The sequence below is a fragment of the Camelus ferus genome, chromosome 19 (assembly GCF_009834535.1).
Source record: "Camelus ferus isolate YT-003-E chromosome 19, BCGSAC_Cfer_1.0, whole genome shotgun sequence".
Taxonomy (NCBI): Eukaryota; Metazoa; Chordata; class Mammalia; order Artiodactyla; family Camelidae; genus Camelus; species Camelus ferus.
Window position 1 is genome coordinate 2,474,165 of NC_045714.1, and position 27,922 is coordinate 2,502,086.

A 27,922-nucleotide genomic window follows, 5' to 3' on the forward strand; every position below is an offset into this window, starting at 1 on the left:
TTCTCACTCTTTTTCCCCCCTACTCTCTGCACCTTTCTTTTACTCTCCCTGACTTTTCGGTGGGTCTCCCTCTGTCAGGGTCTCTTTCTCCTTGCCCATCACCTGTCCTCTGTCCTTCTCTTCTTTCTCTTTGGGCCACCCCCTTTTCTTTAACAATTGTCAAAGAGTAAAGGCATTGCCATGAGTAGCATGTGGAGGAAGAGACAGGTTTATCTGAGGTTGAACCAAATCTTCAGAGAGCACCTGTCAAGATCACAGTGGTTTGAAAGCAGGAGAGAATGTTACAGCTTACTCCAGCCCCTGGCAACCACTATTTTGCTTTTTAAAAAATAAATTTTATTTCATTTATTTTAATTTTTTAATGGAGGTTCTGGGGACAGAACCCAGGACCTCACGCCTGCTAAGCATGCACTCTACCACTGAGCTATACCTCCACTCCCCCCACTATTCCACTTTTTATCTCTATGGATTTACCTATTCTAGATATTTCATAAAAATGGAAATACACAGTATATGACCTCTTGGGTGTGGCTTCGTTCACTTAGCGTAATGTTTTTGAGGTTCATCCACAGGGTAGCAGGCATTTGTGCGTCATTCCTTTTTATGGCTGAATATACCCAGTGCACACTGATGGCTTCCTACTCCAAGTGTTGGAGTCTCTACTTCCCTGCTCAGAGTTTTCTCTGGCTCCGTGGGAGCTTCCTCCACTGGCATACAGAACAGTCTGGAAGAGCAAGGTATTTAACAACCCAGGCATCCAGTAGGGGGATGCGAGTCAGTGGATAAACACCTCAGCTTCCCATCCATGGAGATGGATGAAGAAAAGCTGGAGGCCTGTTTTACGTGGTTCTTTAGAAGGTACCCAGTGGGATTAGGCTGCAGTTTCCTACAGTAGAAACCAGCTCATAATCAACTCCTCTTTCGCCTGTATCACTCACCCCACTCCCCAACTTGTGTTTCCTGAGAAATCTCCCAGAGAAACTACTTTCATGCAAGCTCTTGTCCCAGGACTGGTTTCTAGGGGATCCAAACTCAAGCAGCACCCATAGGCCCTGGTCTTAAAAGGGTCTTATAATGTTTTGAAGAAACAGAGGAGGGTAACGACATCCCTGGAGCTCTCCACTCTCACGGTTCTGATTGTCTTCACTCTCTTTACTGGTGTCACCAGGAGCTCCAATGATCCTCTACTCTCTGAAAAGTGTAAGCCGCCAAAAGGTGTGAATCATTCAGCCTCAGAGGCACAGGACTAAACAAAGTGCTTTATTAGGGGGAAAAAAGGGGAACTCCACCCAGGTATAAGCAAGGGGTTCTAGAATTTGGACAGAAAGGAAAGAAGCATAGAGATGGGATCAAAACAGAGGGATGTTATGTCGAAAAAGAGGCTGAGATGGAGGAAGTGGAGACAGATCCTGGGGTTCAGTTTTGTGAGGAGCTGAGGCCTTGGAATGCTGGGAGTGGACGAGTGGAAGCCAGCCTGGAGCATCTGTCAGGAACATGGACAGAGCCTTGAATCACGAGCCAAATCCTGGTGGTTGTTTCGGTATGTCCTCATGCATTGAGGAATTAGAGCCTGTTGAGAATGAAGGACAGGACCAGCTGTGCATCTCAGGCTCAGCTTATCTCCGGAACTAGCCTTGAAGTTATGTTTGTACATCTTTTCATAGGAGATTAAAAGGAAGTGAGTTTGCTCTGGGGAGTGCTAAATCTCCTTTAAGGAAAAAAATAGGAGGTGGATGGGAGTGGATTGCTGGAAAAGAGCTGTGAGAGGAAATTAATGGCCTAGAAGGGGTGATGGGTTGACATGTCCAGCACTAGGCTGGGTGCCCTGGGGCCTCTCTGAAGTTGGTCTCTGAGATTTCGCCATGTTTGCATCCTCCCTCTGCCCCTTATACTTGCCAGGTTTGATTCATGACCATGTCCCTGCCCAATCTCAGTTCCCAGAAAGCCACCATCCGACCCTCTGCAAGGTGAATTCTTACCTCCTGGTAAGAGTTGGTTCTGTCTGCACCTGGTCTGTCAAGGACGTAACCATCCTGGAATGGACCAACCAACACCCAGAACTCTCAGCATGGGCCCAGCGAAGATGGGAGGCTGGGCCCCCTGGGACTCACTTTTTTGGGGGACAGAAGTTCTCGCATATGGCTTGGGATTGGAAGTTGTTATTGTTTCCTTTGCAGCCACCGTAGATGAAGATGGAGCACGTATTACTGGTCTTGTTATACCACCAACGATGGAGAAAAGCCATGCAGGGACCAGGTTCTGTGGGCATGCTGCATATGTCTGCAGGGAGACCCCAGAGTTAAGAATTTGGAGAGCCCACACCAAAAAGAAAAAAAAAAAAAAGCAGCCATTATTGTCCCCCTGGCAACTACCATAGAAGAACTGAGCAGGCTCCTCTCACCTTTTCACACCTGGGGACCCCAGTTCCGTTGATGTATTTGCAGATTTGCAAGGAGACCCCAGAGTGGAACTCTTTGGGTGTCTTCATCCATAAAGAATGTCTCCTCCTTCCCTCTGGTCCCTGGACTCACTGTCTCCGCCACTTACTCTGCCCTCCAAAACCATGCCAAGAAAGTTGAATATGGGATCACAGTAAAGGGCAAGTCCATGCAGGGAAGTCAGGGGGCAGTTTTTCAGATCAAGCCCCTTTTTACCACCTACAGTTAGCTTCCATTCTGTGATGGGTTGAATTGGGTCTCCTCCAACCACAATTCATATGTTGAAGTCCTAACCCTCAGGGCCTCAGAACATGATCGTATTTGGAAACAGAACTGTGGCAGATATAACTAGTTGAGGCCACTCTGGAGTAGGGTGAGACGCTAATCCAGTATGACTGGTGTCCTTTACTAAATGGAGGAAATATGGAGACAGATACACATGCACACACATAGGGAGAACACCACGTGAAGATGAAGAGAAGAGATTTGCAAGGCAAGGAATGCCAAAGATGGCCAGCAAACCACCAGAAGTTGGGGGAGAGGCATGGAAGAGATGCTCCCTCACCACCTCAGACAGATCCAACCTTGCCAACACTTGATCTTGGACTTCTAGCCTGCGGAACTATAAGACAATACATCTCAGTTGCTTAAGCCACCCAATTCGTGGTATTTGTCACAGCAGGCCTAGCAAACCAAAACAGGTCTGAACTAAACAATGAGTTCCATGAGGGTAAATCCCCGCAGCTAAACAGCTAAGTCCTGTTGGTTTTTTAGCTTCTCAGACCTCACCTATTTGCCACTTTCTTTCATTTAATTCTCAGTGTCTCATGCCTGGGCTGTTGAGAGAGCCTCAAATTACTCTTCCTGCCTCCAACCTTGGCCCTTCCAATCAATCCTTCATGCCACTCACCAGAGAGAAAGATCTTGTGGATCTGAAACAAAGCTGATCATGGCATTTCTTGACTTTGTGACCAAGTCTTCCATGATCCACCATTACCTGGCTCCTGCTCAGGCCTCTGGTCTCCTCTCTTACCACAGTACCCTCTTGAGCTCCATGCTCCCACAACCTTCAACACACCACGCCATCCCACACTTCCACAACTTTCCTGCCATGTTCCCTCTGCCACCCTTCCATTGTTCATCAAACTTCTATCTTCCTTTTTAAACCTTTCTCAGACATCAACTCCTCTGTGGTGTCTCAGGCTCCATTCTATATACCACACCCTCACGGGTGCCTAAATTGATCCTGCATTTTTCTACCATGCTTCTGAATCTTGTGTGCATGTTTGTCATTTGTTCACATCTTTGGTCTCTTCTGTGAGGTTCTGAGCTTTTCGTGAGCAGGGATCATGACTTATTTCATCTTGAAACCCCCTTCCTAGCAGGCAGTCTGGCACAGTATATGATTTAACAAACGTGGAGGGTAAAACAAAATGCCATCTTGACCTGAGCTGAATAAGTCATTCACTGAGCACCTAAAATGGGCTTTATGCTTAAAGAGACAAAGGAAAAGCATGGCTCCTGCTATGTAGCAGCTCCCAGTTATGAACGATGAATAATTTAAGCTCATATGTACCACGCGGCTATTATGTGCCAGGCATTGCTCTAAGCACTTCGTGTACATCAACGTATTTGACCTTTCAAATAACCTTTACCATTGGTCCTTTGGTTATCTGGGGAAACTGAGGCACAGGAAGGGAAAGTTGTTAATTTGCTCAAGATAAACAGGCTGGGAAAATCTGGAGCTAAGATTTGAACTCAGGAAGTCTGGATTCAGAATTCTTCAACTGCAGGCAAATGAGCAACTTACTACCCTCCTGCTGGTCCGCTCTGCTCCATTATCAAGTCTTTTTTACCTCACCTCCTAAATACCTTTCAAACATACTCTACTCTGGTCCACCCCCTCAGCTACCTATCTAGTCCAAGCTACCATTTTCTTACATCGTGAAGTCCTTTAAGCCACTCCATTCCTACTCTGTAAGCATAGTAAAAGCCAGATCATGTCACCACCCACTTCAATAGATTTCCACTGACCTTAAGATCAAAGTGAGACCCTAGCCCATCACATCCTACCAACCAAGGGTCTTTTTTCCTTGCACCTTGCTCTCTGTTGTCCCTGCACCCCACCATTGAGACTTTGTACATGCTATTCCCTGAAACTTGAAAGCCCTTCCACCCACTTTTCCCCTAAATTGGCTACCCATCCTTCTGAACTCAACTCCAGGTTTTCTTTCGTAGGGAAGTCTTCCTCAGTCTCCCTGACCACACTGGCCAAATCCTATGATAAGTCTCAGAGACACTCAACAGATACTCATTAAATGAATGAATAAAGAATTTTTGATAGTCTTTTTGGAGCCCAGGGAGATGGGCATGGAGTTAAGATTGCAGCAGCAAAAGATAAACCCTCTGGTCTGGCTTGGTCAGGGGAGCTTCCCAGGTGCTCATTTGGGTTTGTTATAGGCACAGAGGCAGTCACTCTGGAGCAAAAAGATGGGAAATACAAACCTCGTATCACAGGCAGCAGCACTGTTGGTATATGGCACGCCAAAAATGGCCATCTGGGGACTCAGAAAATCATTACAAGAAAGAGAGAAAAGGAAGGAAGGAAGGAAGGAAGGAAGGAAAGGAAGAAAGGAAGGAAGGAAGGAAGGAAGGAAGGAAGGAAGGAAGGAAGGAAGGAAGGAAGGAAGGAAGGAAGGAAGGAAAATCATAAAAGTGAAAAGAAGCTGTGAGGCTCACTGGTTCAGTCCCACCCCCACATTTATCTTTCGATTGAGGAAACCAAGGCCCCAAAAGGATGGAGATAGTACCTAATGCCATTCATCATATTAGGAGCAGTGATGAATCTAAATTTCAGGTCTCCCAAGTCCAGCAATCTTGCTCAGAGACCAGCCCTTAGTGAACCAGGGACCACACCAGCAACCCCGCGGTCCCACACCACCCCCGGTGGGCGGAAGGTGAGGGCAGAGGTAGAGGGACTGGTTATTCTGAGGCTCTGAATATTACCTTTCTGGAGGTTTACACATTTTTTCCCACAGCTGAAGACACAACACTTCTGGTGGTTCGGGCACTGTCTGTCCCTCGTACATTCATCCCTTTCTCTGAATGCACAGTTCTCTTGGACTCTGGGGCATCTTCCTAAGGAAAGGACTTAGAACCGTGAGTCTTGGAGGTCACAGTGCCCACTCTTCACCAGACCCAACACAGTCCTAGGGAGTCAGGGAAGTTGGCTCACCCCCAGGTGTCCTTTTCCTCAGGGACTTTCATGGATTTCCCAGCACTGCCGACACTACCCTCCCTCCCGATCACCCCTCACCCACTATCTCCTTACCCCATTCTTAGTTCCACCCCCCCAGCCCCATACCCCCAAGGCAGGCTTTCTCAACCTTGGCATTAATGGCATTTGGACCAGTAGTTATTTGATGGGGGGAGGGCTGTCCTGTGCACTGTAGGATGCTCAGCAGCGTCCCTGGCCTCTACCCACTAGATGCCAGTAGCATCCCTCCTCAGTTGTAACAACCAAAAAGGTCTCCAGACATTCTAAACGTCCCCTGGAAAGCAAAACCACCAGTTAAAATCCACTGGTCTAAACTGATCTGGTCCTTTTACACTAGGTGAGGAGTCAGCCTTTGGGGATTCCTCTGGGGCCGCTGTTGTACAGCGATTAATATTACTCACGCTGGTGTCAGACAGTTGGGTTTTAAAATTCTAACTAACTCTTCATTTACCACTTACCTTCTCTGAACCTTGATTTCCATCATTTGTGATATCGTTTTAGCCTTACAGAGTGGTGAGGAAGAAATAAGACAAACGTGTAAAGCTATAATCATAGTCACTGATGCACGGTAATCTTAAATGACATTTGTTAGGTGTTGGCCATAAACCAAGCACTCTTCTAAGCAATTTACATGGGTTATCTCATTTAACCCCCATACCAGCTCAATGAGGAAAGCTCTATTAATATCCTTGTTTTGAAGATGAGGAAAGCACATGGAATTTTTTTCTAATGGGGGTCCTGGGTTCAATCCCCAGGACCTCCTGCATGCTTGCACTCTACCATTGAGCTATACCCACCACCCTGAAGCACATGAAATTTAAGAAACTTGCCTACTAAGTGGTGGAACCAGAATTTGGACCCACCAAGTCTGACTCCAGGTCCATCTCTTAAATCCTATTTTCTGAATGTTCAGTAAAAGGTAGCAATTACCATTATTCTACTAGTGATGGAGTATCACTGGCTTAGGTTCAAAGGATCTTTTTGATACTACCCTTTAGCTCAGAGTCAAGGAACCCCTGAGGAGGCAGGGATATTTTCTAGGACTATATTTGAAAGAATCAGGGGTTGATAGAAATGATGTCCCAAGAAAGGGGGCTATTTTTGTTGCAGGATGAGGGGAAGGTCCCTTATAATTCCCAGATTCCTATAGCCTCTCCCATAAATGCTAAATCCTGTGGCTCTCCCTGCCTCCACCAAGAAAGACCCTCCATTTCAAAGGAGCTGAAAGTAGGAATGCCCCAGGTTCAGATTCTTGCATTCACAGAAGGAAGTTTCCACAGAGAGAGAAAGGGAAGAAATATCCCAAATATCTCCCTCCTCTCCCAACCTGGGGCTGGGGCTAAGGTGGTGAAAAGCAACTCGAGTCAGGTGCTTGTTTCTTCCTCCCAGCAATATTCCTTCTCTTCAGGGTAAGGGCTGAAGCCCCAATACTTACTGGGAAAGAGCCAGTCAGTGAGACCATATCCCTGGACATTCACTAGAAGGATGGATAGCACCAGGATGCTCAAAAGTCCAGAAGACTCCATTCTGAAGGAAATCTGACCTCTCCGGTGGTTCCAGAGCATGAAAATGTCTGGCTGTCTTTGTCCACCCTAGTCCTTCAGTAGTCAGTATCTTGGATACGAGAGCTGGAGTCAAGCCAGCCACCCCCTTTCCTCATGGGAACGCCAAGTTCCTGAGATTATCAATGTGACTAGCTGGCATCTACAGCCCACAGTCCTAGGCAAGGGTCTCTTATTGGATGGCTCTTGATCCATAGCCCCCTCGACTGGGGTAGGCCTTCTGGTCAACCAGGGGAAGTAGGCAAAGCTTATTTCACTTTCCAGGCTACCTTAGGAATGAATGCCACCATCAGGAGTCTTCATCTTGATAACTTTGAGAATTGTAGAATGTCCTCATTCTCCATTCATTTTCCCTTTTACCTGCTCACTAAATGACACACCCGTTTTTGTTTGTTTGTTTGTTTTTGTCTCTGATCAATGTGTGTCTGTTGTTCTCTTGGTATCTCTTTGCTTCTGTGAGTCTCTTATGGTCACTATGTCTCTCTCTTTCTCACTTTCTCTGACACTTTCCTCCCATCCTCTCTTTTCTTTTTAGGTCACTCATATCCTTTGACTAAGACCAAAGGGTAAAGATGTTGCCACAGAGTGGGGCAGGGAGGAGGAAGCAGGCTGATAGCAGAGTTTGCAGATAGTGTTTGTGAAGGTTGTGTTGTTCTGAGAGCTGGAGAGGATATCAGAGCTTATAGGGAGCATTCAACATCGAGAGCAAACTCCCTGTTGTCTGAGGAGAAACTGTGAAGTGAGGAGACCTGCCTGAGAGACTACAACTCAATAAAGGTCAATAACACAGCAGAACTGCTATTTCTAACCGGGCTAGTGGAAGGGCTACGGAAGAGAGACAGAGAGGGTGCTGGAGGACTTGGCAGCTTTCCTCCGGCCACAGAATCCACGACACCAGCCAGTCAATCAATCAGTCCTGGTCTGCTGAAGAGAGAGATTCTTCAAAGAGTAAATGTCATCTGTAGAGTCCCCATTCCCTTCCCTAGCTAGATGTTGCATTTTTAGGCCAAGCTTTGTTCTCCAACTTCTCCTACCTGATGGAGAAGCCAGACAAAAACCAACCCTATCATCAATGACTGACTCTATGGTCCCAAAATTTAGGATCACAGACAGAGCCCCTGTGGGAATGTGTTGGGTGGGTATCAGCCTGTTGATCATAACGTTCTTGGCTAGGAATGCCCGAGGCATTCACATAGCTTCTATTTATGCATAAAGAGCCCCACAGACAGCCTTGCACCACCACAGGGGCCAATGTTGTGCCTGGACCAGCCCTGGGGGTTCTTATGATGACTGAAGGACTCATCTCTGCAAAACCATTAGGGGACTGTTAATGAGAAAAACCACAGGCCCCAATGGCATCACTTATGCTAAAGCCCATGATACCAAGCCCAGATTTAATACCTAACCTAACTGCAGTTTTGACCTACATCAGAAATGCAATATTAATCACTCAGTCTGGAATTCTCTGGTTGGCACCAATGCGGTAGCCTCTCATGCGGGCCCTCTCCATTCTCTACCCACCACCACCAATACCCCAAGAAGTAGTCTGCATGATAAGACCTTGGTTCTCTTCCCTCCAAAAAAAGATGCCCTGGCCTAAAAGTAATCCTTTCTTTTCTTTTGCTTGTAGTTTCCTTGCCCCACTCTTCTTCCTATAAAACCTTCCATTTTGTGCAACCCCTCAAAGCACCCTTCTAGTTGTTAGATGGGATGCTGCCCAATTCATAAATTACCTAATAAAGTCAATTCAATCTTCAAATGTACTTAGTTGAATTTGTTTTTTAACAGAACTTTGAAGAACAAGGTTTATTACTCACAAGTCCTGGAGGGTATATGGCAGGTCCAAGGACCATACAGTATCTCCTCCCACTGATGGTCATAGTGCTCTGCCTCTGCCTCAGCCACACTTCTGTTCTAGGACCCACCTGTGCTCAGAATCAGAGACTCCAAAAAACACCAAGGCAGATGGCCTTCCACCTGGAAGTTCCTGCTTGTTCATCAGACCAAGACTTGTCACATGCTGACTTCCTGCCACTGGCTTTCTATGTTGTTCCCCGTGCCTCTAACTTAATTACTGAATTTCATGTTTGTTTCCCCAAATAAACTCTGAGCTCCATTGAACAGGTCTGTGTCTAGAACCTAGGGCTTAGAATATAAATAGGCCCAGAATAAGCACTCAGTACATTCTGTTGGATGAGAAAGGTAGGTGGAGAAGTTAGTAAATAGATATATGGATGGATAGATAGCTTATGATGAATGGGAAGATGGTTGGATGAGTAGGAAGAAGAATGGGTGAGGGTAGCATGAATCTTTGGGTGTATGAATGCATGGACTTGGATGGGTGGATGAATGGCTGGGTGAAGAAGTAAATTGGATTGGACATAAGGGTGGGTAGTTTAGTGATGTGATGAATGGGTATATTGATGGAAGCTGTTTGAATGGAAAATATATGAGTGATTGGTAGGTGTATGGAGGAAAGATGGGTGTAGAAATGAGGGAGAAGTATGTTGATGGGTGTGAGAGAAGACAGTGTGTGTGAAAGGTAAGTAGGTGGATAAAGGGTAGATGGAAGAAAGGCTGGATATAAAATAGGCAGCTGGACAGGCAGAAGGAAGATGAGTGAGAAGGATAAGTGGATGGATATACGGGTGAAAGGATGGGGCAAAGACATAAGTTGTAAGGTATGTCAATGGAGGGCAAGGTGAGTGGATGAAGAGGTGAGTAAATGCATTGAATAGTCGGTGGATAAGTGGAGGGGGTGGAAACATGAATGCATGAATGAAAACATTAGCTAAAAATATGAAAATAATTACAGAGAGAATAATTTATACTACTGTAAAGTAATACATTTATAAATAGGGGGAAAACTGACTAATTTTAGCAAAATATAAAAGATCAAAATTTGCAGAAGAGGAGGTAGAGAGCCTATACAATCTATAAGACGAAGTACAAAAAAATTAGTAAAAGTATACTATTATGATTATATGTGTATAACAGAATTACTTTGCTGTACACCTGAAACTGACACAACATTATAAATCAACTATACTTCAATAAAAATTCTATCTAACCATATATATTATATATATGATTAGAATTATATATCTATAATTATAGAAGGAACCAAAATATGCTTTTGAAGTTGAATTTTGTCTAGCCTTCAAAGAACAGAGAACTGATATAGTATTTAAAATACTACAGATATAGGAAAAAAGTAGGCAGGATTCCCAAATAGTTTTCCATGCTAGTTTTTTGAGGACATATGATAAAAAGCAAGACAAACAAAAATCATAGACCTATTTTTCTTTTAACTATAGATGTGAAAATTCTAAATAAACTACTTGCTAAAAAGAATCAACAGCATATTAATTCAACTACACCTTCAACATGATTAAGGTCATTCCAGGAATAATGAAGATGGTTCAACATATGAAAATTTATATGTTACTATAGCAACAAATTAGAAAAAAATCATTACATGACTAGATACTTAAAAGATATTTGATAAAATTCAGCAGAAATTTTCAACAGCAGCTATAAATGGATAAAGAGGAAACAACTGAAGGGTGATAAAAACTACTTAAAACCCAACAACAAATGTCATTTTATACAGCAGGAAACACTGACTTTAAAATAAAGAACTGGACAGGGATACATGCCATTGCCTTTATTTTCAACATTATTTCAGAAGTACTACATAATATCAAAAAATCACCCAAAAAAAGTAAATCATGAAGCTGGAAAAGAGTCAAGTTTATCATTATTTTCAGACGATATGATTATATATAAAATCAAAGTAGCCCCATTAAATATTGTTATACTTAATAAGACAATTTGGCAAAGTAGTTGGATGCAAGACAAAATTGATAACCTTTTATTATACTATTCATAATTAATTACTTTGATGATAACATTTTAAACTTACTATTTATTTCAGGGGTTCCAGGCACTTCATTCCACAGAGTGAACAGCACTTCATTGTCAATGGGCAGTCATGATCCTGCAGGCACTGGGGCTTATCAATCCTGACACACAATGATGGCGTCATCATGCAGAAACCTGCTTTGACTTGATGGGGTAAAACAAAGACACTTGACCTTGAAATACTCGACCATAGTTTGAGACAAATTTGGGGAATCTTAGGAACCTTAAACAAGGATTTCTTCTGATGAAGCCTCTTACCCTTCCCCATAGAGTAGAGCAGGCGAGTACCAACTGCCTATTTGATAACTAATTTTAATAATTATTTGAGGAGCATCAAAAAGTCTTGTTATCTCTGACTTATAAAATCTGATAGGATTTCTGACTGCCCCTACAAAATGAATAGAGTTGGGTTATCTAATCCCAGAGTACCAGAGGCAGGAGTATTAGAGAGCACCCTGAACTTCCTTGTTTTATAAACCGCAGAAACTTAGGACCATAGAAGGCGAAGTGAGTGGTCTAAGGTCACACAGAAAACCAGTAGGCAAGTTGAAGTCAGTTGAAAAACCTTTAACTCCTTCCACCATACCATGCTGTTCCTCAAAACACGGACAACCCCTGGAACAAGACCAGAGTGTCTCAGCACAACATGGGGGAATGACTACCAGCCTTAGAGGCTGGGGAGGTCACTTCTACCTCATCTTGCTACCCATCTTCTCCCCAGCACACCTTACACGAAGTTCTGTGCAGACTTAAGAACTTACTAGGCTTATACCTAATGGTTATGAATTTTTTTTTGTAAGATTAAGTGGATATTGTCGCCTCGTAGACCACTGAAGAATGAGACTGGGAATAAATAAGTTTTCATTGAGAAAAATGAGGAGGATTACCATGCCTGACTGGTTTGGAAGAATAGCACAACAGTCTCCCAAGATCAGGAAGGCCACTGGAGAGCACTGGTTGGACACTAACCGGGGAAGGGTTCCCAAGAGACCTCTAAGGTTAACCTAAGGGGCAACCTCCACTCCGCGGACAGCATGGCATTCATTCCTGGCCTATGCCCAGTAGACTTTGGGAGGTATATCCCCAGTCCTCACCTTTCCAGGCCTTGGCACAAACAAAGCCACACGTGGATTCACAACATTTTTCATTTTCAGGGCAATCGATGTCACTCTTACACGAAGCTGAACACTCCTTACGAGTGGTGAAAGGGAAGAGGGGGCACTGTCCCTCCTTAACTAAAACAAGAGAAGATGTGAGCTCCTTCAAATCCCAGCCCATCCCACCACCCTTCAAACAGCTTTCCCTTCTCTTCAAAACAAGCATCTCTCTCTGTGACATGGTTCATTCTACCCTGTCCACGCTCACCTCTAGTCGGCTGTGGAGGAATGAAATGCCTCCCCACATCATGAGATGCAAGAGAAAGAGGGTTCCATTGGGTGTTTGAAGCCCCAAAGGAAAGTCCCTGTCCTGCCACTTAATGAGTGACTTCAGTTTCCTTCTCTATAAGATAGGAGCAATTATGTGAAATCCATACAAATCGATGGAAGCCATTTTAGGGGATGTCCTTTACTTTGAATGAGGAGTGTCATGATCTGACTCACATTTTGAGATAACCATTGTGACTTCTGTGTTCATAACAGACAGTAAAAAGGGAAGGCTAGAAGCCAGAAGAGGCTGGGGCAGCAACCCAAGTAAGAAAGGGGCATTGCAGGTTAGGGTGGCAGCTGTAAAGATGAGAAGTGGTCAGATTCTGGATCTACTTTCCAGGTAGATCTACAGTGATTTCCTAACAACAGATGTTGACTGAAGAAGAGAGGCATCAAGGGGGATTTAGAAGTTTTTTCCCAACCAAGACAGAGAGAACTACGGATAGAACAGGTTTGAGGTGGGAGAGCAAAGATAAGGGGTTCTGTTTTAGACAAGTTAAGTTTGAGGTGTTTATGAGATCCAGATGGAGGAGGCAATTGCAATATGGGAGTCAGATTTGGGCTGGACATACAACTTCATGGGTCACTAGGACACAGATAGTATTTATGTCAGTTCTTCAGGATTTTGTGCATGTCCCCTACTGTCCTCATCTAACTGCAAATTCTATGAGGGCAGGAAGTGTTTCTTCTCTCCTCCTCCCTCCTCCTCCTCCTTCTTTTTGCCCTAAACCTAAATTTTCCACCAACCAGCCCAAGCTCATTTCCCTGGCCTCTTCTCCCTGCTGGCTCCTGAGAGAAAGCTGAGGTCTCGTCCACAGCACCAAAGGGAAGCTTGTAGTCCTCATTACATGAGGTCAGAACACAGGGTTTCCTTGGCCATTCAGACTCTCTGGGCCCATGGAATTAAAATTCCAGCTCTACTCCTGACCCACTATGAATCCTTGGGCAACAAACTTTACCTCCCTGACTCTGTTTCTACATCTGTAAAAATGGCAGTGATGGTACACTTCTCAACCTGCCTCACCGAATCTGAGGTCAAAGCTCTAATGCTGCCTTATAAATCACACAGTGCTGTGTTTTAAGATCAATGGTCACCATCCCAGTTGTTATCACCTAGTAATCCCACACTACTGACCACCATATAAAATCTTTGTGTCATTGATCACAGATAATCCTACCAACAACTCAATAAGGTATTTGCTATTATTCCGGTATTACAGGGGAGGGAACTGAAACTCAAAGAGGTGAAGAAATTTGCAGTAAGTGGGAAAAGTAGGATTTTTATCCAGGTCATTTAGCTCCTAAGCTCCATAGCACACTGTCACCCAACATTACTGGTGATGACCATCTTTGCACTAAGGAATTAGTCCACCACCTTGGCCTTCACCCCACTCTACTCTTCACCTTCTCCATGCTCAAGCCCTATTCCATGGGGTTCCAGAGCTGACCTGTCTTCATTCTTGGGTGAATCCTCAGAGAATATTCAGCAGGTCGACGTGATGAGGAAATACCTGTTTCCAAAGGGTGGATCTGGCTCTCAGGTCCCACTGGCCAAAGTTTACTGACAGTTGACATTCCCTGTTTCATTTTTTAGCACAATAACTCCATCAGGTAAATACTATTATTATCCCCATTTTATAGACAAGAAAACTGAAACTCATAAAAGGCAGGCAACTGATCTAAGACTACCCAGCCAGTCAATGACAGAGCTAAGATCTGAACCAAGGCAGTTTAACCTCAAAGCCTGAGTCTACAACTGGGCTGGTATACTATTTATAATCAGACTAAGCCCTCAGATTGCCAAGGGTGTGAGTCTTACCAGTTAATGAGCAAGCCCTCTCACAGTCTTCCTTCCAGCGGAAGTTGTTGGCATTCCCCAGGCAGCCTCCATATGTAAAGGACATGCAGACTTGATGTTCAACGTCAAAATAGTAGCGCTCGGCAGAATTCTTACAGTTTCCTTGGCTTAAGGGTAGCATGCAGGGTTCTGAGGGCAAGAAGCAAAGAGGAAAGAACACAAAGGGTAGCAATAAGGGAAAGGGTCAGGCCCTCAGCTTTTGTATAGTTCACAGTGTTACCATCCACTGTGGTAACCACAGTGTTACCATCATAGAAAGTGCCATGGTCAGTAAAAGTTCTGGTCCTAGCCTTACTCTGATTACGCTATATTGCATAACAACTCCAAGCATCATTTCTACCTTGCAAGGGATACAGTGAAGAGCATGTAAGAATGATTTGGAGCTGATCTTTCTTCTCCACCGCTCTGAGCTATGAGAGGGCAAGACTTGTTCAGGAACTATATCCAATGTGCCTAACAAAGTGCCTGGCACATAGAAGGAGTGAGATACTGAGAAAGAAAAAAGCAGCCCTTCATGTCTGGAAATTGATCTGATGCTCATAGCTAAGGCACGTTGTTCTCCTGTTGGACATAATCCCACAGGACATCCACAGCAAACCACGTCACTTTGAGACTGTGACATAGTAAAATCAAAAAAAGATCCCTGTGAAACCCACAAAATGCCAAAAACCTATGAGTGATTTACGCTTCTCTACAAATTACAGCTTTTAAGATTCACCAGGATACTCAATCGCAGAAATTACCCCCACTTTCTGACAGCACCCAATCGAGAGCAAACCCCTGCTTCCTTAGACCCTCTCCCAAATCACCCAATCAAAGCCTCAACCCTAACAGCTTCTTACTGAGCTGCCTCAGACTGCGTTGTGCACAGTCTCCCTCACTGCAACAAGTACTGAACTCACCCTGTTCAACTACAAGTCTGTTCCCGGTGGACTTTGGCCAAAGGGCATTGATAATAGTTATTTGCTGAATGAATGAATGAGCGAATAAATGAGTGAACCTATACGAAGTGCACAGTTTCCTATTATTAGATACTTTGAGTTGCCAGAAAACCTCCCTGAAGACCCAAGAATCAGAAAACAGCCCCAGCCTCCGAGCTGCCTGAAGTTTATATTTGCCGCAGGGCCAACAATCGTTTCTTGAGACAAACTGAATGTGCAGCAAGTATTAGTTGTTTGTGAATGACTGAATGTTGGACTAAAGAAGACTAAGACCAATAGTATGCAGTTGATGCACACCATGCCTAGACTCCTTGTCTGTGCTTGAGGGCTGGGGGTCCATCAGAGAAGGAGAAGAGCATGTATCCTGGCCTCCTTGTCCTACCATCCAAGGGAACTGTTCAGCCACTTCCGGGCAGAGCAGGAAGTAGGGTGCCTCACAGGGCACCTCTGCCCTCAGGCTGGATGCCAGTACCTGCGTATGGGTCCATGCACTTCTTCTCACAGGCAAAAGAGCAGCACTTCATGTATTCATTGCAGTCGAAATCTGTTTTGCACGAGTCTGGGAGTTTAGCTCTACAGGTGAGCCTTTCTTGGGGACACACTCCTGGTTTCTCTGTAAGAAAGAAATGTCCAAATTCACATCTTTTGAGGCTTTCAGCTCTTCTCCCCTAATAGATAAAGGGAATAGTGAAATTCTCTCTTCCCTGTCTCCTATCTTCAATTCTCAGTTCTCACTCTGCACATTTAGGGACTATGTCTGCCTCTTACCACTCTTAGCCCATTTAGGTAGATCTGAATCAGGAATGTGTGCCCAGGTAAAACCAAAGCAGAAGCATCTTGGATTCCAGGGCAGGGAGTTATACAGGGACCAAGACTGTTGCCTTAAATTCAGGAGCTCTTCCCTCCTCTTGATACTTATTATTTTAATGCCTAAGTCCTCTGCCTTCTGTAATATAGTTGGCGGGGGAAATTTATTAGTGAGAAGTGGTAGAAATACCATGGATATAGGAGTCAGAAGGCCTGATTTTGGTTCCTGATTCCTCGTGAGCTTAAGGCCAACCTGAGTTCCACTCTATGACTTTGCAGTCATCTCTAAGGGGGATGAAATGGTGGAGAGGAAGGAGCACTATAAATAAGACAGCTCTGGCTTGGGAGCCTGACTCCAACACAACAGCTAAATAATTTGGGGGAAGATGTCTTCCTTTGTCTGAGTGTAAGTTTCCCACCTGTAAAATGAGACTTTCAACCTCTACATTACAGGCTATTTATAAAAATTAAATGGGAGGATTTAAGGTGGTAGAGTAGGAAGACACCGAGCTCACTTTCTCCCACGGGCACACCCAAATTACAACTCTTTACAGAGCAACTGGGGATGAGAAAGGCCAGAAGATGAGCAGAAAAGATCTTCTACAACTAAAGATATAAAGAAGGAACCACAATGAGATGGGGAGGAGGGACAGCGATACATACTCAAGACTTACACCCCCAGGTGGGCAAGCCACAAATGGGAGGATGAGTACAGTTACAGAGATTCTCACCAAGGAGTGAGGAGGACTACACCGGGAAGACGAGCCTTAGAATGTTTGGCTTTGAAGGCCAGTGGGGCTTACTTTCAGGAGAGCCAGAGGGCTGTGAGAAATAGAGATTCCACTGTTAAAGGGCACACACAAAATCTCACATGCTCTGGGATCCAGGGCAGCATTCATTTGAAAGGAGCCTGGGTCAGAACCGCCCGCTCTTCGAGAGCCAGAGGCAACTGGAGCTCACCTGGGGACACAGACCCTGGTGGCAGCCATTTTGGGGAGCTTGTCCTACCATGAGGACATCTGTGCCAGCAAGCGCTATTTTGGAGTCCTCCCTCTAGTTAATTAGCACTGGGACACAGCTCTGCCCACCAGCCTGTCGGCACCAGCACTGGGACACCTGAGGCCAAGCAACTAGCCAGCCCCACTCGTCAGCAGGCCCCCTGAGCCCAAGTCAACCCAGTCCTGGCCCTGTTCACCAGAGGGCCCAGGGCCCAGCCCCCCACACCGGTGCATTAGCACTAACCCTAAAACCCCAAGGGCCCTGTTCCCTGGACCAGGACCCTGGAACCCAGCTCCACCCACTAGTGAGCCGACGGTAGACCCACAAAACTCTAGGCTTCAGGCCCACCACCCGCAGGCTGACACCATTGATGTATGTAAGTCAAATCATTATGCTTATACAGTCATGACATATACATATATGGCAATACCTCAATAACACTGCAAGGAAAATAAAACAATTAAGTAGGATGATACCCATGGGGCACTTTTCACAGTGCCCAGCACATGGTAAGAGCTTGGTAGATATGAGCTTGCTTCCTTCCTTTGTAGGGTTGGGTATGGCTCCCTGATTTCAGCGCTTATAGTAGGCAGAATTCTAAAGTTGTACTCCCAAGATTTCCATTCTCTGGTTGGAATACAACACTCATTAGGTACCGCTGCAAAGGGATTTTGTAAATGAAATTAAAGTCCCCCAAATCAGTTGGTCTTAAAATGCAAAAATTATCTGGAAGGCCTGACTCAATCTGTTGAGACCAGAGAGATTCAAAGTATAAAAGGAATCCAACCTGCTCTTCAGAGCTTTGGCGATGGAGAAGGCTAATGGCCCTGGAATGAGGGTGGCCTCTAGGAAGCCGACAGCCAGTAAGGAAACCTCAGTGCTAGAGCTGCAAAGAATGATTCTGCTAATGACCCATGAGCTGGGAAGAGAAGCCCGAGTCCCATATGAGAATGGCAGCCTTGATGGGCGCCTTGATTTCAGCCTACTGAGAACCTGAGCAGAGAACCTCGACACACCATGCCAGACCTCTGACCTTCAGGTGATTTGTTACAACGCAGCAACAGACAGCTGATACAATGCTTAATGCAGCTCTGTGACTCTAAACTGAGCATCTCTCTGGTGGAATCTGACCAGAGAGGTATGATCCTTTTGGATATTACTGAATCTTGGAATTGAAAACTTTAGAATTAGAAAAACTATATTTATCATTAGTGTCAATTTCCCAATCGCATAGGTTAAAAAAAAAAAAAGAGGTCAAATAGGATAATATAGTGAATTGGGGGCAGGTCTGATACTTCCAATCCATGACTCACTCAGGAAACCCCATGTCTTCCCTGAGGACCAGCCACTGAAACTTCTGGTATTTTCCAACCATACTTCCTACCCTTCATAACCACTTTTAATGCACTCCCCAAGGATGGCCTGAACTGAAGAAGAGTATATAGTTCTTAACCTGGGGTGTACCTTGAAATCATCTGTGCATCATTTAGAAAATATAGATCATGGATTGAATCAGAATCTCTAGAAAGTTAGGGACTCTAAGTTTTAAAAGCCCCGCAGATGATCTGGAATGGGCAGTTGGGCATCTGTAAGCCACAACTTGGGGACCACTGTCCAGGCTTGGGCACAGAAAGAGTTAAGCCAATCAAATTTGGATACCTCCAAAGAGGTTACAGAGGCATAGAAACCCTGGGATGATTAAGACAAAGTTCCCCTCTCACCATTGACTCCTGCCAGTTCCGCCTCCCTCCTGCTTCCGGGGCAGTTTAAACCTTTGTGTGAGTTTCAGTCACTGCAGCTCCTTTCCGCACTGTCAGCTTGAACTCTCACTTGGAATCCTCCTTCCTCACTGTCAGTCCTTCTCAGCCACTTACCTTGTATGTACAGTCTCCTCCCTGGAACACACACACCCCAGGGGTTCTTCTGCCATCTCAGGGGACACTCCTCAGAGTTCTGGTCTCAGCCCTCTCCTGTCATTCTTCTGGCTCATACTTCCTGGGTGATCATATCCCTTCCCACAATCCCAGCCATGATTCCCAAAGCTCCCTCCAGACCCATCCTCTCCTCCAAACTAAAGACACATATCCAACCACACCATTTGGGTATCTCATAAACACCTCTGTTCCCACGTTTAACATGGAACTAGCATCTCCCGTTGACAAAGCAGCACCTTCTCTCTGTTCCCATCTTGATATTTGGCATCAACAGCCCCTTAACCTGTTATAAGAACCCAGAGATTCACCCCCACCCCACCTCTCCATCACCCCAGCATCCTATTAGTCATGGACTTGGGTCAATTCTATCCCCTAAATCTCTTTCCAAACCTCATCTCTTCTCCCTCTTTGCTACCACCTCCTCAGGTCAGCACCTGACCTCCTCCCATCTCTCCCCCAAACTACTGCAACAGCCTCCTCACTGGTCCTCTGCCCTCAGTCTCCTGTCTAGTGATGGATTAATTTTTAAAAATTAACCTTGGAAAAGACCCATATCAGGGAGAGTTTAGGGAAATAATTTGTGAGGGGAGCAGGTGAGGGAAGGACTTGAAGGTCCCAGGGTGGATGAGGAGGGCTGGTTCCCTGAAGCCACAACAGGAGTGGCCTCATCTGACAGGAGTTCCTGACTTCAGTCTAACCCTGAGTCCCCAAGAATACCTCATAAAGAAGAGCAGCTGAAGGGCCTCTCAACTCACGTTTGATTCTGTGGCTTGGCGATGCAGATGTCTGCTCCAAAGAAAGAGAGAGAAGCAGCAGGAGAGGCAAATTCCTCCAGGAGAAGGCGGGGCTGTGGAAAGGAAGGCACCTGTGTGGGATGGGGAGAAGGCAGGGATTAGACACAGCCAGAGAGAGACACGAGCTTTTGCAGAGGAACCTTAGAGCTGACCCACAATTCCCTTAGTTCACAGATGAGAAAACCAAGACGCATAATGGGGAAGGGGGTTTGTCTGAGTCATGTGGCAACTAGGGCAGGACCTTGAGTCCCAGGACTCTCCAAGCAGCCTCGCTACCATGGCGCTGTGCATAATCCACCCAGACACTTGCCCATTGTCTTAGTCCTCGGTGAGAGGCCACACGTGAATGATCACAGGGATTTGTCTGGAACAGCTGCAGGGCTGGTTTGCCCACAGTCTCTCCTGGGACAACCCCAGGCACTGGTGAGAACTTTTCTTTGCTCCACTGATGGTATGAGATTTTCCACATACCACTGGGTTTTAGTGCCCCGAGAGCAAAAAAGATCCCAAGGTCAACTGGGGACAAAGGGACCCCTCTTCCTCCTGGTGTTATCCAAGGCTGGGAGCTAATGACACTCCCAGACAACCACATAACCTCCATTTTCTCTATGTCCTTCCTGGCCCTTATGTATCTTTCTTAATTTTAGGATGTGAAGAGCTGATAATATCTTACTGTATGATCTCTCTTGGAATAAATGCGTTTTAAAAAACAGCAAGAGAAAGAGGAAGGAAGAAACAGAGGGAGGGAGAAAGGAAGGGGGGTGGGGAGAGAGTCTTGACACCAAAGTGTGCATCTGTATTTTTGAGGGAACTTCAGACACTGAGAAAGAGGTAATCTCCTGAAGCCATACTATGTGGCTGCCTAAAAGTAAAGACTTGTGGCAATTTACCCATCCCCTTCCTTTTGTTTTTCAGAATTCTAATCCTGTATCCCCCCTAAATTTTACAACAGTGCCTAGACTGTTCAGTAACAGGAATTATGGCTCCAAACACAGTGATCTTGACTTTGGTCTTGGCTTGGTCACCTACAGCTATAGCTGTGTCTTGGACCCTCAGTTTCCTCATCTAGAAAATGGGAATGATACAGTCTGCCTAGCAGTTTTGTTGTCACTGTGACCATTAAATGAGATGGTGTGAAGGTTATTCATGAAGTGGTACAGAATGGTCAAAAGTCGAGTGTTTGGAGTTGGACCTGACTTCGTTTCCTGGATCCTTCACTTATGTGGTCTTGGCTCAGTCACTTAACCTCACTGAGCCCCATTTTTTCTTAAAGGAAATAATGCCTACTCTGTAGACATGAGAATTAATTGAACAATTGTGTAAAGCATGATGACTGGCATATAATGTGTGGTCTCTTGGGCCTCATTGTTCTGAGAATTGGGTTTCAGGACGCAGGTTCTGTGAGCTGAAATTCCATGGGGGTGACTTCCCCCTTCCAGTTTAGTGCTAATACTTTTTTAGCTTTTGAATCTGCTAGTCAGACTCCCCCAAAAGATTAGCCAAAAGGCCCTATGGTACCTTAAATTCTTATGATCAAGTCACCTTTTGGGTTAGAAATTTTACCACTTAATCTAGTGACACCTATTAACCATTCTTGAAAATTAGTTAATCAGATTAGCCTGTACTCAGTAGGAAGCAGAGCTCCTGGGGTGGATGAAGAGAGAGACGCAGATGAATAGGATTGCCAAATATAACAGGATGCACAGTCATGATTTTTAGTCTAAGTATATCCCATGTACTATAAGGACAGTAGTTACACTAAAAATTATTAATTGTTTACCTGACATTCAAATTGAATTGGTCATCATGTATTTTTAGGTACCTGGCAACTGTAAAACAGAATAAATCCATTTTGATTGGAAGAGGATTTGTTTGGGCAATAGAATTAAAATTCAGAAGCGTGATGGCTGCCACAGGGATGTGTATTAAAACATTTATTTCAATTGAAAAATGAGTTCAGTCTTTTTCTAGGAGAAAGTCATGTGATTTGGCTGATTGAGGACTGACTTTGCCAATTAGTTGAGTTGGTTAACGTTTTTCCACAAATATAGTGAGATAAATCTGAGGCATCAAAGATTTTTTAAATATATATTTAGAGAATGCAGTAAGAATAACACATTTTATGAAATGTATATTATCAAAGGTCTATCAAGTTAATAGTATTTGAACTTTCCAACATTTATGGAATGTATCAGATTACATAAAGTATCTAAATAAAAGAGTAATGGGTATAATCAATAACATTCTTGATCATTTGGTAAATGCTGGCGAAGTCTTTTTGGTAACTTTCCAGAAATTAAGAAAAGCACCTGTGGTTTGTGATCAGTATTCTAACTACCAGGAGACAAAGTATTTTCAAGTATAAGACTTCTAATTCTATACCTTAATAAAAATTGGAAGAGGGTTTAATTAAACTCCTTCTTAATATTTCATTAAATCATTTAAATAATTTTTGATTATACAGGATTATGTGATTTTTGTCAACTTACTAGAAGTTCAAAGAACCAAGTGACATACCTGTAACAAAACTCCTTTTGTTCCCCTGTACTTACGTATCATTAAGAGATGCATTACATACGGAATTTTGTTTATCGATAAAATTTTATTTATTTATCAGTAGTTTCACTGTATTTATTTATACATTCATCATTATTACGTTATTTAAATAACAAATGGAATGAAAAAGCCAACCCAGAAGGAAATATTTTATTCCTAGAGTCTTACAGTCCCAGTAAGCGAAAAAGTAAAGTTTCAATTTATACGCATGTTCTTATTGCATAGCAATAGGAAAAGGTCATGAACAAAAAAGCTTTTGAGCGTAAGATTATGTTTCATCAGATTAAAAGTCTGTGGGGTAGGAGGAATGGAAATAGGAGAAGAAGTATTTTTCAATTTCCAACTGTTAAAGTGCTTTTTATGTATTTTTTAAATGAATGACTATAGGTATCAAATTAGTATCATATTTTAACCTCAATTGATTCATTCGGTCAAGTTATGTAGCAGGTTTTTGTATTTTTAATATTTAAAAAGTATTAATATTCACAACATCTTTGCATAATGCATTTGCTATTCATTTGTGTTGTGTGTTGCTTGGACCATCTTATTGCTGAGTCCATTATATGAGATCTACAGGTTGTTTATCCATTCACTAGTTAATGGACAATTGGGTTGTTTCCAGTTTGGGGCAATTATGAATAAACCCCCTACAGACATCTGCATACAGGCTTTTGTATGAACATAAGCTATCATTTCTCTTCAGGAAATGCTAGTGACTGGGATTGCTGGGTGCCATGAGAAGTATATGTTCATAAGAAACTGCCAAAATGGTTTCCAAAGTGGCTGTACCATTTTGCATTTCCACTAGTAGTGGGTGAGCGTTCTACTTGCTCTGCATACTTGCTAGCACTTGGTATTGTAAATGTTTTTATTTTAATCATTCTAATAGATGCATAGTAGTAAGAACGCAAGATTTTTTTTTTAACATTTTTTATTGAGAACGCAAGATATTTTAAGAGATTAATCAGCCTAAATTTCTGGAACCATAGCAATCTCAGTCACCCAGAATAATGGCAGGGAGATTTTTCCTATTTCCCAACTTCCCTGAGGACAGTTTCAAACCTAGTGGGCATATTGGTTCCTGAGCCTGGTTGGTTAGGAGTTTCCCCAGAACCCCATCATTGAACCCACCTCTTTGTCCAGTTTCCCCACGTGGCAGAAGTTGCTCTTTGCAGTAAACTGAAGAGCATTTTGCAATTGAAAGGGCTACAGATGACCAGGAGCTGGGGGAACAGCATGAATTTCCAGATTACAACCTTTGGGAACTACAGGTAAAGGCCCCACGATGACTCCATTACATCCCACTACCCTATTGCTTTCCAACTGGGAGCAACCAACCCTGTTTTCATGGCTCAGAGCTTCTTGCTCACATCTTCTTTATCTCAATGGCGTGGTGTGTCTCCTGCATGGCTACTCAATCAGGAACGTCCCTTGAGGCTCAGCCCCTTGGCAGGAGAGCTTGAGGAAGGCAGTGAGCTCTGAGGATCTCTTTAATACACCTTGTCCTAAGCTCAGGCTGAGTAAATAGATGCCTCTTCCAAAGACATGGCCTTCTAAACAACTCTTACTCAGTGATCTACATCCTGATACTGAGGAAAGGTAGTCTCTAACGGTGGAGTGCAGAGCACTGCGTATCTCCACAGAGTGTGGCTTAAATATCTTTAATCTTTCTAATTGTTTGTCTCTTCAACCTATCGATAATTGAGAAAGGTATGTTGAGGGCTCTCAATAAGCCATAGATTTCTCAATTCATGCCTGTAATTCCGTCAATGTTTGTTTAATAATCCTGATTCTATTGATTTGAAGAAATATAACTACATTCCTGGTGAACTGAATCTTTTATAGTGACTTCCTCTCTGTCCCTAAAATATTCATCTTAGAATTCTCTGTTGCTTGATATTAATCTAACTATACCTTTTTTTTTGGTTTGCAATTGCCTACACTTTTTTCCATCTTTCTGCTTTCAATCTTCCCATGCACTTTTTTTTTAAATTCAGATATTGCTACTTTATAACATTATGTTAGTTTCAGGTGTACAACATAGTAATTCAAAAAGTTTATAGATTCCACTCCATTTGTGGTTGTTATAAAATATTGGCTATATTCCCTTGCTGTACAATATTATCCTTGTAGTTTATTAATTTTATATATGTTAATTTGTACCTCCTAATCCACTACACCTATACTGCCCCTTGTCCCTCCCTCTCTCCACTGATAACCACTAGTTTGTTCTCTATACCTGTGAGTCAGTGTCTTTTCTTTATATTCACTAGTTTATTTTTCAGATCCCACATGTAAGTGATAACATACAATATTTGTCTTTCTCTGTCTGACTTATTTTGCTAAGCATAATACCCTCCAGGTCCATCCATGTTGTTGCAGATGGAAAACATTTTCATTCTTTTTTATGGCTGAGTAGTATTCCACTGTGTGTGTGTGTGTGTGTGTGTGTGTGTGTGTATCACATATTCTTTCCCGTTCATCTGCTGATGGTCCCTTGGGTTGCTTCCACCTTGGCTATTGTAAATAATACTCTATGAAGTGCACGTATCCACTGGAATGCACATATCTTTCTGAATTAGCATTTTTATTTTCTTCAGACATATACCCAGGAGTGGAGTTGCTGGATCATATGGTAGTTTTAGGTTTAGTTTTTGAGGAACATCCATACTGTTTTCCATAGTGGCTGCATCAATTTAAATTCCCACCAGCAACGTACAAGGGTTCCCTTTTCTCCACATCTTAGCCAACATTTGTTATTTGTAGACATTTGGATGATAGTCATGCTGACAGGTGCGAGGTGAAATCTCATTGTTGTTTTGATTTGCATTTCTCTCATAAATAACAATCTTGAGCATCTTTTTGTCTGTCTTGAGTATTTGCATGTCTCTTTGTTTGGAAAAAATGTCTATTTGGGCTTTCTGCCCAATTTTTGTTTGTGCTGTTTGTTTGTTTGATTTTGAGTTGAATGAGCTGTTTATTTATTTTTGATATTAACCCCTTGTCGGTCATCTCATTTGGAACACTATTCAGCCTTTAAAAGGAAGGAAACCCTGACACCTGCTGTAACATGGATAATCCTTATGCCAAGCGAAATAAGCCAGTCACAAAAAGACAAATATTCTAAGATTCCACTGACATGAGCTATCTAGAGTAGTCAAATTCATAGAGTCAGAAAGTAGAATGGTGGTGTCCAGGAGCAGAGGGAGGGGGAAATGGGAAGTCAATGATTAACCGGTAGAGAGTTTGTTTTGCAAGATGAAAGAGTTATGGAGACGAGTGATGGCGAGAGTTGTACAAGATGAAGGTACTTAAAACCACTGAACTGTGTAGTTAAGAATAGTTAGGATGGTAAACTTCATGTTTGTGTATGCGTAGATACACTTTATAAGTGTATTTTACCACAATTGTAAACAATAATAATAAAAGGAAAGTGACTTTTGGTTTCTGCTCAGAAACGTAAAGAGCCGAATTAACCTCCCAAACTTACATGGAAAAAAAGCTGGACAACTTTTCTTGAACTCACCAGAGTGCTGAGATCACAGGGCAATCAACCAGTCCAGAATCTAAGGAAAGACAGGCACCTGCAGGGAGAGACAGGTAGTGAGCATTGATTGCCTGGGAGGCAGGCAGCCAGGGACCAGTAAGAAGGGTTCAGCTGTGGGGTTGGCAAATGGCTGGAGGCTGAGTGTGCATTGGCTGAAGATAGCGAAGTCCCTGGAGCGGCAAAAACAGGAGAATCCACACCCTCTTGTAGACCTTTTCTCCAGGAATCCCACTGGGTCCTCATAGAAAAGGTTTTTAGAGTTCTGATAAAGTCTCTTCTGTGAGGCAGAACTGGAGAGGGGAGAGAAGGCAGCAGCCACCATGGAAGGGGCAATAAATTCCACCTGGAAACTTTCCTTTCTTACTGAGCAAAAGCTTTAATCTTGGGAGCGAGGAGCAGCACTGTTGCCGTAGGGCACAAGTGAACTCTCATTGCAAGCTGGGGGGTTGCAGAAACACTCGCCAGATTCAGAACTTTGTCCTAGGGGTGGGAAGACCCCTTTCCTGAGACCCAGGGACATTGCATCTAAGACTGAGGCTCAATCAGAACAACAGAGAATGGACCCCAACCATGTCCCCTCCTGCCCCACCTGCCTAAAATCACTGAGTAATAAGTAACTTTCAAGAAAGTCATTCTCAGAGACAGAGCACAAAGCTGAAATTGGAGCTGTCCTTTGGGGGGGGGAGTAAATCTTCTGGTAAACCCAGCTCCACCCTAAACAAAGGTACTATTTCTGTTCTGAGGATGGAATTTGAAGTTTGGGGTCAGCAAGTTAACCACAGTGACAACAAACCAATAACTGCAAACTCAGCCCCCGCCAAGTTAGATTAACAGCTCAAAGCCAAGTAGAAGGAAAGATGAGCACATTTACAGGGATTAAAAACTATTTCCTGGTTCTGGTTCCTCTTCTCACCCACTGAATACAGCTGTACAAACTGGGAAGTAAGTAATCGCAGGCCAACCTGGAAATAACACTAGGGTGCAGACGAAGCTTCAGAAGAAACCCACTGGTTTTGGCTTGATGACTTGGAAAGGGAATCTGTAATGTTCAGAAGGGGTGCAGAAATCCCCTGGGTTTGTTTTTCTCTTTCTTTTCTTTGTTACTCTGCACCTTGGCCCCTAAGAAATTCTATGGTAGTGATGGCTGCCACTGGTATGGGAGTTTGAAGGAGCCAAAACACTGAGGAGGGGAAACCTTCCTCTGTCGGGTGCAGCTATAATTCTAGGAGAGCAGGTAGACCTCCATTGTCTCCTATTTCTTTTTTCTCTTTGTTCTCCTACCACTTGGCCCTAGATGTGGATGAGGTTGTAAAAGTGCTAAGCAGAGCAGAGTAACCAAAGCCCCAGCTTTTTGGAGTCTTGGAGAAACAGAAGGTACTGGGGAGATTACAGGGAAAGGAACTCAGGAAAGCAAACCCATAAAGTTGTTTATTTACTCTTAGGTTCACCTCCAAGCTGTGCGTGCATGTAGGTAATCCTACTTGACATACTTTGAGAAATCAACTGACACACCACCATCCAAGTCCCAGACTAGCCACTAGATGGTGCCTATGCAGGGAAGTTACTGAATGAACTGCAAAGCTTTAGAAACCGAACTGACCTTGGAACCACAACCCACAGAAGACAGACTGAACTTTTTAGCCTGAACCTAACCATTTCAATGACCTTTGAAAACAAAATCTCGACCTTCTCAATTGGATATAAACAAGATCCAGAGTCTCATAACACAATTTTCAAAATGTTCAAAATATAATCCAAAATTACGTAGCATATGAAGGAAAGGAAAATATTAGCTCATGTAGGAAAAGACTATGTACAGACTCCAATTCCAAGATGAAATAAATGCTGGCCCTCCAGG

General features: G+C 43.7%; 2 protein-coding genes across 9 annotated transcripts; both read right to left on the bottom strand.

The window, feature by feature from the left end:
• Positions 1–1,245: 1,245 nt before the first annotated feature.
• LOC102515329 (eppin-like) lies at positions 1,246–11,182 on the bottom strand. 3 transcript variants are annotated; one of them, XM_032461252.1, is made up of 5 exons: positions 7,151–11,182; positions 5,445–5,576; positions 2,112–2,280; positions 1,980–2,033; positions 1,246–1,570 (listed from the first exon to the last, which is right to left on the bottom strand). In XM_032461252.1, the coding sequence occupies exons 1-5, from the start codon at positions 7,278–7,280 to the stop codon at positions 1,564–1,566; spliced, it is 492 nt and encodes a 163-aa protein (XP_032317143.1). In that variant the 5' UTR covers positions 7,281–11,182; the 3' UTR covers positions 1,246–1,563. The 3 variants fall into 3 exon arrangements, with proteins under 3 accessions (XP_032317143.1, XP_032317144.1, XP_014423412.2); XM_032461253.1 differs by lacking the exon at positions 1,980–2,033 and having other exon boundaries at positions 2,108–2,280; XM_014567926.2 differs by lacking the exon at positions 1,980–2,033 and having other exon boundaries at positions 7,151–10,275.
• On the bottom strand, positions 2,168–26,080 carry WFDC8 (WAP four-disulfide core domain 8). 6 transcript variants are annotated; one of them, XM_032461248.1, is made up of 8 exons: positions 26,044–26,080; positions 23,649–23,740; positions 19,923–20,032; positions 15,900–16,040; positions 14,448–14,615; positions 12,296–12,436; positions 11,203–11,345; positions 2,168–2,280 (listed from the first exon to the last, which is right to left on the bottom strand). In XM_032461248.1, exons 2-7 carry the CDS (start codon positions 23,705–23,707, stop codon positions 11,206–11,208), a joined length of 759 nt encoding a protein of 252 aa, XP_032317139.1. In that variant the 5' UTR covers positions 23,708–23,740; positions 26,044–26,080; the 3' UTR covers positions 2,168–2,280; positions 11,203–11,205. The 6 variants fall into 6 exon arrangements, with proteins under 6 accessions (XP_032317139.1, XP_032317140.1, XP_032317138.1 ...); XM_032461246.1 differs by lacking the exons at positions 2,168–2,280; positions 26,044–26,080 and adding exons at positions 5,501–5,576; positions 6,174–6,217 and having other exon boundaries at positions 23,649–23,748; XM_032461249.1 differs by lacking the exons at positions 23,649–23,740; positions 26,044–26,080 and adding an exon at positions 20,203–20,267.
• Between the last annotated feature and the right edge of the window lie 1,842 nt (positions 26,081–27,922).